Raw genomic sequence first — 12,411 nt, forward strand, 5'->3', positions numbered from 1 at the left:
TACAGTTCTGTACCTTTCTATTAGCGGGTGGGTCAAAGTTTTGATTTAATCTGGCCCCAGAACTGATACAATACTACAAACACTTTGAAAAATAATCAAATATTTGAGAGCGTTTGAGGTTCATGAAGAAAAGGGTTCAGATAGTTCAAGAAAGTATCTGAAAACAAAATGTAGACAATTTCACACAATGGATTTTATATCAAAAACAATTTGTGCTCATACCTGTTTTCTCTGAATTATAGATGAGTCTATAGGAGTACCAGCAGGTGTCTGAGCTGGTGCAGTTGCTGGTAACAGTGACCTTCTGAACTTCATTCACTGGATTCCCCTTTGACCAGTTTTCAAGTCTCAGAAACTAGCCAATTAAAATACAGAAACATTAGTTCACTAAATTTACTAAATTAAAAATCGAACCTCAGTTTTGTGTTTTCATTGGCATATTGCAATCTAATTGTTCTAAAATAATAACACAATACTACAAACTATGCTGCAATACTGTTGAATATTATATTTAAGTGCCTGTTTTATCAGGCTAGTACAATTCCAGTGACCAAGTTAGAACTGTCTACAATCAGCTTAACTATCTCAGCACAATTAATTACAAAAAGATAGATTGAAGAAATATATAATGAATTACGTAATTGGGTAGATCAAAAATAAATAAACTAAATATAAAAAATAATTAAATGATTTGTAATATGTGGAAAAAGGTCAGCCTACCTGCTTTTCTTGTAAATTGTTGCACACTGTTTGGATGAGTTGAACCTCGTTGACCGCTTCAGCAGTTTGCTGTGGGGTGTAGGAGCTTTTCCCTTTAAACATGCCAACATCTACAAAGGCTACACCTGCATATTCCTGTAGCCATACTTCAATATAGTACCTGTACAGAAAAGGAAAATATTGTATCAATAGTTTTATCAAAAGCTGTTAAATGTGTATGTATTCTATTCAGGAATCCAGTTTAATGGCACTACTCTTAGGCAAGTAAAGGAAACTATGTTCAGATTATTATATATATATATATATATATATATATATACACTCACCTAAAGGATTATTAGGAACACCATACTAATACTGTGTTTGACCCCCTTTCGCCTTCAGAACTGCCTTAATTCTACGTGGCATTGATTCAACAAGGTGCTGAAAGCATTCTTTAGAAATGTTGGCCCATATTGATAGGATAGCATCTTGCAGTTGATGGAGATTTGTGGGATGCACATCCAGGGCACGAAGCTCCCGTTCCACCACATCCCAAAGATGCTCTATTGGGTTGAGATCTGGTGACTGTGGGGGCCAGTTTAGTACAGTGAACTCATTGTCATGTTCAAGAAACCAATTTGAAATGATTCGACCTTTGTGACATGGTGCATTATCCTGCTGGAAGTAGCCATCAGAGGATGGGTACATGGTGGCCATAAAGGGATGGACATGGTCAGAAACAATGCTCAGGTAGGCCGTGGCATTTAAACGATGCCCAATTGGCACTAAGGGGCCTAAAGTGTGCCAAGAAAACATCCCCCACACCATTACACCACCACCACCAGCCTGCACAGTGATAACAAGGCATGATGGATCCATGTTCTCATTCTGTTTACGCCAAATTCTGACTCTACCATCTGAATGTCTCAACAGAAATCGAGACTCATCAGACCAGGCAACATTTTTCCAGTTTTCAACTGTCCAATTTTGGTGAGCTTGTGCAAATTGTAGCCTCTTTTTCCTATTTGTTGTGGAGATGAGTGGTACCCGGTGGGGTCTTCTGATGTTGTAGCCCATCCGCCTCAAGGTTGTACGTGTTGTGGCTTCACAAATGCTTTGCTGCATACCTCGGTTGTAACGAGTGGTTATTTCAGTCAAAGTTTCTCTTCTATCAGCTTGAATCAGTCGGCCCATTGTCCTCTGACCTCTAGCATCAACAAGGCATTTTCGCCCACAGGACTGCCGCATACTGGATGTTTTTCCCTTTTCACACCATTCTTTGTAAACCCTAGAAATGGTTGTGCGTGAAAATCCCAGTAACTGAGCAGATTGTGAAATACTCAGACCGGCCCGTCTGGCACCAACAACCATGCCATGCTCAAAATTGCTTAAATCACCTTTCTTTCCCATTCAGACATTCAGTTTGGAGTTCAGGAGATTGTCTTGACCAGGACCACACCCCTAAATGCATTGAAGCAACTGCCATGTGATTGGTTGGTTAGATAATTGCATTAATGAGAAATTGAACAGGTGTTCCTAATAATTCTTTAGGTGAGTGTATATATATATATATATATATATATATATATATATATATAAACAGGACCAGCGTTTTGCACACCTACTAGTATAATGTACTTGCTCTTTTCCTTAGCACTATACACCAACAGCTTAGTAGGACAAACATCATTAAAACATTGGATTTTAATACAAAACTCTGTAGCTCTTCTAGTTCTGTAGGAGGAAAATCCTATAATAACACTCACGCTTTGCCTTCCTGCAAATGCATCACTTCTGAGTGCACGAAGTAATCCCAAGCAATCTTGACCTAAGATATGTGAATGAAAGGCATTATTATGTCCAGGAAACAGTATATTTTACAAATTTCTAAAACAGAATACATTGCATTAAACCATACACACCCAGTGCAACATTTCAGTGTATCCAAGCATCACTTCAATTGTCTAAAAAGTATGTTGTTGCTTCAATTACATAGTTTAGTACTGAAAAGAGTCCTTTCCATAATTCCAAAATAATTGTTAACAGAATATAGCCCCGGGTCTGAAAATAAATCTAACTTAACGATGATTGAGTCAGTGGATTTTTAAACACAAGATGCTGCATAAAGACTGGGCACTAGCCTGGTATCCAATTTACGGCTTGTATAATGCATGTTGCAATGTGTTGATAATTAATTTGAAAAGCTTATGTATTAACCAAAACAGAACAGAATCAGTAAATGTCCAGTCTACATGTACAGTGGCCTCTGGACAACAATTATGTTTAACATGTATTCTAACTCATTAAACTACTATACCTTGTCACTAGGACTTCCAGTTTTACTGAAGTACAGTGCAAAGCGGTCATCCCCTTTGACCGCAAACCAGTAGTTGTCTGTTTCTGAGGGGACTATGAAGCCACTGAGTTTGGCAACAAAAAAGTCAAATGCATCAGCCCATTTGTAGGACAGGGAATCCACCCAGGTAACAGAGTAGCCAGGCCGGGTTGCATTGTAATTCATAGCCATATCCAGTGTGTTGGGTATACTGTTGTTCCACACCTCCAGCTTCAGACCCCTGCCACCTAGACTCAAGAAATGAATGTTAGTTACAAATACATTTTGTTTGTGTAATGAGGTACATTTTATTAATATTGTGTGCAACACATCTACAGCTCTGGATAAAATTAAGAGACCACTCCAAGTTCAGAAATCAATGTTAAGTGGTCTCTTTATTTTTTACAGAGCTGTATATATTATTTTTTTCTGCTATGGAAATGTACAGTAGGTTAGCTTTCTGAACCAACAACAATTTAATTTCTGATTTTTATGTCTAAGCAATAATAAATTGGTTGTTCATTTATGATTACACCAGAGTATAAAATGAAACAAAGTCTGACTGTTAATATATGCCACACTTTCAAATACATAAATTCTCCTTCAAATAAAGCATGACTCAAACAATACATGAATAAATTGTTTGTCTCCACAATCAAAACACTGTTATTCTTTATCTGAACATTTCTTTCAATAGATGCCTGGAATACTTCACACAATTCAAATCTTTACCACTGCCACCACTTGAAGTTGCAATCAGATAAGTTGTTTTGTGCAGACAAAAACAAAAAAAAGTAGGACAGTAAATTCACCTAATAGGCAAAACACAAAGGACAATGACTCACCAGGGAAAAGAGTTGTGTTTGGCATCATGTATGCCGGGCTTCTGCATATGATTTTATCATTAGATAAACTCAGGACCAAACAATTATTGCCTGTAATATAACATAAACAACAACAACAACAACAACAAAAAGCAGTTAAGGGACCACTTTGATCACATTAATTATGAAAGTGTTTGGTGTTTAATTTTCTTGTCCAACCATTGCATTTTTATTTTTATAATATGACATTAATGATATTATTACAACATCTTTTAATGTCTTTTAGTTCCATTTTTTATTTTTCCATCTTTCACAAAGGTTGAAACTGATCAATACTGAAAATACTGATGATGAGTGATCAAAAAATATAGAAAAGAAGACATGTTCCAACATCATGTTATTCCAATCATCATCTTCTAAACACTGTGGCTCTATGATTGGGCCTAGGCTCACCCAATTTGATCATGATCACCCTAAAATTATGACTGGAAAAATGTTATTTCAATATAACCAAAAAAATGTAAATGTCAAAAACCATGCACAACCGTCTTAACCAATCACAACGATGCTTGTTTACGAAGGGGTGGTTCAATATTTTCCACATTTTCCCAAGCGTTCAAAACTTATGCAAGGGGGGGAGGGAGTAACATATCTGTGTATGCTTTTCAACAGATCATAATTCCTTCAGTTGTTATCCAATTTTCACCCTGTTTGTTTTAAAAGTTGTATTTTGACTAGTACTTTAAGGGAAAATTGTAAGTTTACATTATTCATAAAATCCTAAAATGTCATAATTCCTAATTCATAATAATGCTATTATTTATCTTGGAGAAAAAGGTGGTAGTGTTGCAATATAGTACGTCTAAGCATGATCAACAAGGCAGAAACTGATTCTGTAGTTTGTATGCTTTAATTTGAGTGGTGCCACATGCTTGTGGCCCTTATCATGGAAAAATGGCCCTCTTGCAAATATTTTTTGGTACAAATTTTCTCTAAACTGTTCCACCTAGGCTAGTTTTTTCAAATGCACATTATTCCTTCCTTTCTTATGGTATTTTCACCCAACAACTCCTCCAAATTTCAATATGAGTGGTATTTCAACTAAAGTGTTTCTAACAAATATTTCCCACAGAGTAAAAAGGTCAAAAAGGTCAACATTCCAAAAAGCACATTATCTGTTTGTGAAACAACTTGGTAGTACTGCAGTATAGTTTGTCTAATCATGATCAACTGTGCAGAATATTATAGTACAGGTTGTCCAGTTTCATGTGATAGGTGTCACATACCTGTACTCCTTATAATGTCCATATTAAACACTTGTGGATCTAAGAAGTCCTCCAGGTGAAACTTAAACTGAGTGTAAAGGGTCCAAATGTTTTTCTTATATTATATATAAGTAATTTTAGAATATTTATTTTTGCTCAGTTGTTTCAGTTGCTCAATGCACTCTTGTGTTTGTGTGTAAACTACATTGGAATTTGCAGATTTGTGGTGATTTATGAATAAGATGGCAATTTAAATGAACATATGTAATATATTGGTCCATTTGACCGGTTTTGGTGTTTTGTAGGTAGCCTTATTTGAAATATTGGCGCTAGTGTTAAACTATCCCCGAACAAGTTTCATGCATCAGAATGAAAATACAACCAAAAAACTACTAAATATATGCTGGCAAAATAATAATAATAATAATAATAATAATAATTATTATTATAATAATTATAATAATAATAATAATTATAATAATAATAATAATAAAAAGATTGCTGGAGGTATAACAAAAAAGTACTCTGTGTATGTTTTGAAAATGTTGAACCACCCTGATCACGCATTGAAAGCAGGTGTTTTCTTTGCAAACACATAATTTTGTTCGAAGCTATTGATTTTTATCTTATCGCATTTTAACATAAGCTAAAAATAGCTAATCACTAGCACATTTTGAAACTGAAACAACATATTTCAATAATTAAAATGTGACCCATCCATGAATTTCTCTGGCCCACCCAAGACTGGAATTCTGGCGTGCTAATACTTCTAGCTGCAAAACAATTCATTAAACCATTTGGCCTACACTCTTCTAAGCCTGTGGAAGATTCCATCTACCAAGGAAGTCATCAACAATATAAGTTTGGACACAGTTTGTGACTTCTTCATATGCTTCAAATAGATATCAGCATTTTTGTACATCAAAAGGTGGAAAATATCGTGACACTTGTGATGTGTTTTCAGCATATTTTTACATTTTGTTATGCACCATCTCCAGAGTGGCGCCAGGCATATGCTGAGTAATTTATAGTCTTGTAAAATAAATTGTACTTTATAGCTACAGAATACCAAAAACTCCTGTGTATAAATGCCATATTCACAGAAGAGGGGACTACCATACAAGTAAAGCCACTAATGTATGTAAAATGCACTTATGCAAAAGTTTACCTCCAACCAGAACTTGTGCTGGCTGGTCCGTCTCATCAAAGTATTGGCCATATATGGTCAGGGTTGTTCCCCCTTGTAAGCTGCCCGCGGAAGGAGAAACTCCAATGACCTCTGTAAACAAACGGTTTTAAACACAGCTGATTAGTACTGTCCATAACCTCCTGCTATGCATAGACCTGTCAATTAAGGACAAAACAAGCAGTTTCACAAAAATAATTATTGATGCTCGTGGGATGGCTTGCCTTATGTTACCTCTGATAACACTTATTCTAGTTTTATCAGTGCAAAATTATGTATGTGTTTAGGTATTGCAGTAATATGTAAATAACTGATACACGTAATGTTAATTAAGAACACTAAATGCTCCATGTTCCCTGGCACATACTGCATCTTTAAAGTGTTGGAATTATACAAAATTGTTATAGTATGGCTATCAGAGGGATTGTGTATGAATGCTGAACACTGCTGTTGATGGTCACGACTTGAGACAACATGAATTTCCTCACCTGCATAACTCTGAAACATAGTTAGCTTGTTCAAAGAAGAAGTGGTATACAGCGTCAAGTCAGGCAAGCTCCTGAAATATTAAACAAATACTGGTAGATGAATGCATATAAGGAGTTGAAGATATGAATCTTAATGTCATTCTCACATTGGTTCATCTCTTTCTGTCACTGAAATTTGATCATATTCAGTGGAGATTAAGGATGTTTTTATTAATTTCCTTTCTTTGAATAACTGTAAATACGCAACTCACAAGTCAATGCTCAGTGTTTTTTTATTATTATAAGTGAAGTGTTTACTATATACCCCAGATTCTTCAGAAGTTTGAGCACTTGTCTTCATTTTAAATCATAGTATGTTTTACACAGAAAGCATATTATGACCACATTAACATGAAAAAAATACTGTTGTATGTTTTTCATGCAGCAGATTACAGATTCTCATATATAACATATTGTGTGTCATAGGTTGTTATTGTTCTGCCATCTCCATATATCCACTGAAATGGAAAGTAAAGAAAGAAAATATATCTGTTTATGTGGGCAGAAAAGTCCTTTCATTTCACTACCCATCAGAAAGTCAAATTGTTATGTAAATATTATAGAAGAGGAAATCCCACAGCACTGTTTTGTTTGTTTTTAAGCCAATTTGAATGTTTCAATTGTTTCACATAGAACAATGCATTTTCTTTATTACTTATTTTGTGTAAAAATAATTAAATAGAAATACAGCTGACATGTTACACAATATTATTTTCTGACAAAAAGTCCAACAGTAATCTATTATAACAAAATAATAAGATATGATTCATGAAGATTAATATTATGTACTATCTTTTGTTTCAAAATCCTAGAGGTTATTGAGTAATGCACCTAATATTTAACCTTACAGGCTTTATTTTTAGAGTAGCATGTATTGTAATGTAACTTACCTTCCAAATTCACTGTCCAGAATGAAACTCAAATTGTGATGTCCTGATAGTAAAAAAAGGTAATAAAGACCATTTAGATCTCAACGCATGCTACCAAAACCAAAATCACACTAATTACACCATTTCAACGTTAAGTAGTGTAAAAAAATAAAGCATTTATATCCACTGAAAGAACGTCAGCCACAACCCATGTGCTTTGTCAGAATATTTATTATTTTGCAGTGATCACAGCTGCTGTGGTAGCTGGACAGAAAATATGCATATTAGAGTAGCTTCAATGAGGTGTGCAAGAAATAATAATAATAATAATAATAATAATAATAATAATAATAATAATAATAATAATAATAATAATATATAGGTCAGTAGTGTACAATATTCCTTTCATCATAATTGTACTAATATATTAATACATTTTCTGAATAGTACAGCAGTAGTCGAAAGTATTCACACCTTCCCTTTAAACTAAATTGAATTTACTTTTTGCTCAATTAAATATTTTCAGAGTTTGTTGAACAAAGATTCAGCCTGGAGAAAACAAAGATTCTAGCTGACTGAAGTTCGTATATAAACAGGGCGGGTGTAAAATGTGACTGCTACTGCATTATTTATATAAATTGTTATATAATTAAAAATTAAGGAATAATATTTATTTACATAAACTGAATTGTTTAAAATGAAAGGTGTGAATAGTTTCAATAACAGCTGTATACACAACACAACATAAGTAAGTTGTTAAGTAAAATAAGTAAGAAAGTAAAATAAGTAAAAATTCCTTACCCACATATGTTCCTGTCATTTTGCAAATCATTGTCCCCCAGGTACTATACTGTGAGTCTAATGTGAGGCCATACCTGAAGCAAAAGTAGTAGTTTTTTTTCTATAAGGAACAGCTGAGGTAGACAAGCAGAGATTCAATTATATTCAAGGTTAATTGATGTGAAGACTTACCGAATGTCTGAATTTGGTTGTAGAAGTTCACAAGGCATTCCTCCAATGTAAACTCTAAAATAAAAACAGAAAGAATTTTGGATGAAGGCATCAGACCATAATAATAAAAAATGATTAGGGTGTGCCGGTGTACCAGCTCAAAATCACTCCATTCTCCTCAGTATACAGGTAACATCAATGCCACTTGAATTCCCTCTGTCTTGGGTTACATTTTACCTGAGAACACGAACATCCAAGCCATTGGAGCTCTTGTCTGTATTGCTCCCATACACATCAGTGAAGATGAGTCCATGCATTGTGATGAGCGTGCCTAAGAATGTGATATTAATAATCACTCAATCAATACATTTTTATTTGTATAGCACCCTTTGCAGGGTAGCCACAGAGCACTTACCTACAGAGTAATAAACATACTACAACAAAATGAAAGATTAAATAAATAAATACACCTTTAACAGTTTAAATAAACTAAAATGAAGTAAAGCCAACATTAAATAAATAAACCATTAGGCACATAATAATATTTATATGTATAACTCTTGATGAAAATGTAGAAGGCAATTAAATGCATACAATATGTTAAAAGAGCAAGCTTCTCTTCAAAACAACAGTGAAAATAAATCATACCTGGCAAACCAGTTGAAGGGCTTAAACTTGAAATCAAAGGTGTCCGGTAATGTGCAGGCTATAAATAAACAGAAAAATTAATAAATAAAGTATGTGAGCTATGATTTCACCTATGTGCACAGATTAAGATTGGTAGGACTCATACATATTGCAAATGTTGTAATTAACATGTTAATGAACTTGCAGAACCGATATTGTTTTTAATTTTTTTCTGTAGTTGTAGGATTTGCCCACCTTTTGTGAACAGATCAGGGTGTGTTTATATTACTGGACTTTAATAATCCATCTAGTATATAAATGTTATGCCCAGTTTCAAAAAAAGCCTGTGCGTTATATCTGAAAGGTCAAATGTATAATGCATTGCTGGTTAAAACGTACATAAAAACTGCACCAGTATGACTTGTAGTAACCATTACAGATGTTACTTTCAGGGACTTGCACTCCATCCACGCTGACTTGGACAACGTAACTGTCTTCGGGCATTGCTCTGAAGAAAGACAGAAAGGAAGAATAGAAGCATTTTTAATTCAACCAGTTGTTTAAAACATTATATTGATAACTATAACATCAATGTGTTGACTTTAAAACATAAAAAGTGTTCAAACAAAAACTGGAACACAACTACAGACAATAGTAAGGTCTCAGAAAACAGAGCATTATACTTCTATGAAAACTGCAATTTCTCTATGTAGTTAAAGTCATAACATTTTACAGTAACACACAGAAATCTATCTTCCTAGTTTAATCAAATCTTTCCCCTTCTTTCATAATACTTGTTTGGTACAGGTGTGTGCAGCATGTGCATCCAACAGAATTGTTTTTTTTTTTTTTTAAACATAATGCTTTCCTTACAAAGAGTTCAGTAGATATAATCAGTAGAATCAAGAATTGTTATTCTTTTGGTTGTGGATCATTGATGTGGTATATCCATTACAATCTATAGCTACCTGGTATAGCATGTTATCATCTGTGCATGGCTTGAATCCTTTTCCACATCGCATGGGATAGACCTTGTATCAGAAACTAACTGGACTAAGTTGCCAAGATTGTCATTGCCAGCTCCGAAGTTAAACTGGTTTGCCTGGGCAAATCCTAACAGAAACAGACAAAATATAAATTCAGACACAAGATATCAACTTAGCTGGAAGAAACTGTTTTCTTTCTTTAAAGTAGAAAAGTTTTCTTTAAGTAAATAACCTAACTCAGGTTTTCCACAAGATATACATTCATGTTTGTTTCCAACAATGCCATTATTTATAGCTGTGTTGCAATCAAAATGCAATCCCAACAATAAAATATTAATTTCTGTTTTGCAGGTACATCCTTCACAAATCAACAGTCCAGTTCACTTTTGCATTTGGGAATGTAAAGGAGATCTACATTTGATTTGTGGCACAGATATCAGAGAAGAATGCTAATTGCAATGCTAAAGGTGTTTCTAAAGTATGGATCAGAGGTGCCCTGAAGAGTAAAATGAGATTTTAGAATATACTTTTAGATCATACTCCCTATAAAAATGACTGAATTTAAAATTACTTTCCACATCCTTTAAGGGTGATTTTTGTAATCTCTCTCTCTCTGTTATATTTTTTAAACTGCTTAAAGGTCAGGACTTCAACTGCTATTCACATACCACTTCCTTCAATTGTTAGTCGTGTTGCTCCATTTAAGCTTCCAGTTTTTGGGGTTACCTTGTAAATAAAGGTTTGGGCATCTACAAGAAATAACAAAATATAGTTTTATTATTCCATATAAAATAACAGTTTAATTAAACAGACAGTATAATCATGGATCCAGTAGGCAATGATATAACTATGGGAAAAGCCTACCTGAAAAACTTAGAACAGCAAACAGCAAGAGCAGCTTCAGAGGCAGCTTCATGCTTTCGCTGCTCAAAGTATAATTAGTAATTATAACCTGAAAATACAAATGTTGGTATTGAAAAGGGTGATCAGGACTAATATATATATATATATATATATATATATATATATATATATATATATATATATATTTAGAGAGAGAGAGAGAGAGAGAGAGAGAGAGAGAGAGAGAGAGAGAGATAGAGAGAGAGAGAGAGAGGGAATTCAAGAATTCTGGAAAGTGAAATTAATCTCCGAAACTTCATGTGTAATAGTATAATGACTCATATTAATTTAAAGAGAAAATACGTCTTAGACATGACTGCAGTCAGCTAACCACCTGATTTTGCCCGTGAAATTGCATTAAATCACATTAATCATAAAATTATTTTGTATTATAAATTATAATTTTTCAAAATAATACATTGCTACATATATATATATATATATATCAACATATTTGTATCTATTATTATATATATAAATGTATTGATCTACCTATGTATCTATCTATATATCTATAGCTATATATGAAATGTGAATCAGATTACCTGTGTAAAGCAGATCTATATATCTCCACGTGTGCTCTGCAGTGTATGTCTGTAAGAAGTGAGCAGTTATATAGGCACTGATGGTACCAGGAAGTTTTGCAAAAGCGGCATAGCAACTGCAGGTGCGTGTACACAGACCAAGGGGACGACCTTGACACAAACATAATAACTATCATATTTTGAAAGAAACATAAACCATCAGCATTTAAACGGTAGCTATATCCATGCCATGTTATCCTAGTAACAAAACAGAATATCTGTGGGCTAAACTTTTGAACAAAAGATTGGGAGGTAGGAGTGTGTTACAGACCACCCAACTCAGATATTCAGAAAGATGTTGAATTGTACAGTGTAATCAGGGCTGCATGTAGCAGGAATGTGTCTGTTAAAATGGGGGATTTCAATTTCCCAAACATAGACTGGGACAGCCCAGTTGGGACTACAGAAGCAGAAATAGAAATGGTTTAGATAGTAAATGACTGCTTTCTAACTCAATTTGTCAGGGAACCAACCAGAGCGCATGCATTGACTTGATCTTTTCAAATGACCAAGATAGAGTCAGAGGGACACTAGTTAGAGAACCAGAGAAATGTCTTCCTAAAATTGGATTACAAATTGAGGAAAATTATGCTAATAAACAGTAAATACAGTACCCTGCTCCATCTTCCCAATCAACTTCTCAGACATGTTG

General features: G+C 34.2%; 1 protein-coding gene across 2 annotated transcripts in view; it reads right to left on the reverse strand.

Moving 5' to 3' along the window:
* pkhd1l1.1 (PKHD1 like 1, tandem duplicate 1) overlaps positions 1-11,763 on the reverse strand; it is a 50,676-nt gene extending 38,913 nt beyond the window's left edge. For both annotated transcript variants that reach the window (XM_066715953.1, XM_066715952.1), the window contains exons 1-17: positions 11,721-11,763; positions 11,137-11,224; positions 10,941-11,021; positions 10,255-10,399; positions 9,686-9,794; positions 9,308-9,365; positions 8,897-8,990; positions 8,681-8,734; positions 8,510-8,583; positions 7,730-7,772; positions 6,801-6,871; positions 6,295-6,405; positions 3,883-3,972; positions 3,020-3,285; positions 2,469-2,530; positions 721-880; positions 223-355 (exon numbers count right to left, since the gene is read on the reverse strand). In XM_066715953.1, the coding sequence (XP_066572050.1) occupies positions 223-355; positions 721-880; positions 2,469-2,530; positions 3,020-3,285; positions 3,883-3,972; positions 6,295-6,405; positions 6,801-6,871; positions 7,730-7,772; positions 8,510-8,583; positions 8,681-8,734; positions 8,897-8,990; positions 9,308-9,365; positions 9,686-9,794; positions 10,255-10,399; positions 10,941-11,021; positions 11,137-11,188 (1,603 nt within the window). In that variant the 5' untranslated portion in view covers positions 11,189-11,224; positions 11,721-11,763. The remainder of the gene's footprint in view (positions 1-222; positions 356-720; positions 881-2,468; positions 2,531-3,019; positions 3,286-3,882; positions 3,973-6,294; positions 6,406-6,800; positions 6,872-7,729; positions 7,773-8,509; positions 8,584-8,680; positions 8,735-8,896; positions 8,991-9,307; positions 9,366-9,685; positions 9,795-10,254; positions 10,400-10,940; positions 11,022-11,136; positions 11,225-11,720) is intronic.
* Between the last annotated feature and the right edge of the window lie 648 nt (positions 11,764-12,411).

Source organism: Amia ocellicauda, chromosome 10, assembly GCF_036373705.1.
Source record: "Amia ocellicauda isolate fAmiCal2 chromosome 10, fAmiCal2.hap1, whole genome shotgun sequence".
In the NCBI taxonomy this organism is placed as follows: Eukaryota; Metazoa; Chordata; class Actinopteri; order Amiiformes; family Amiidae; genus Amia; species Amia ocellicauda.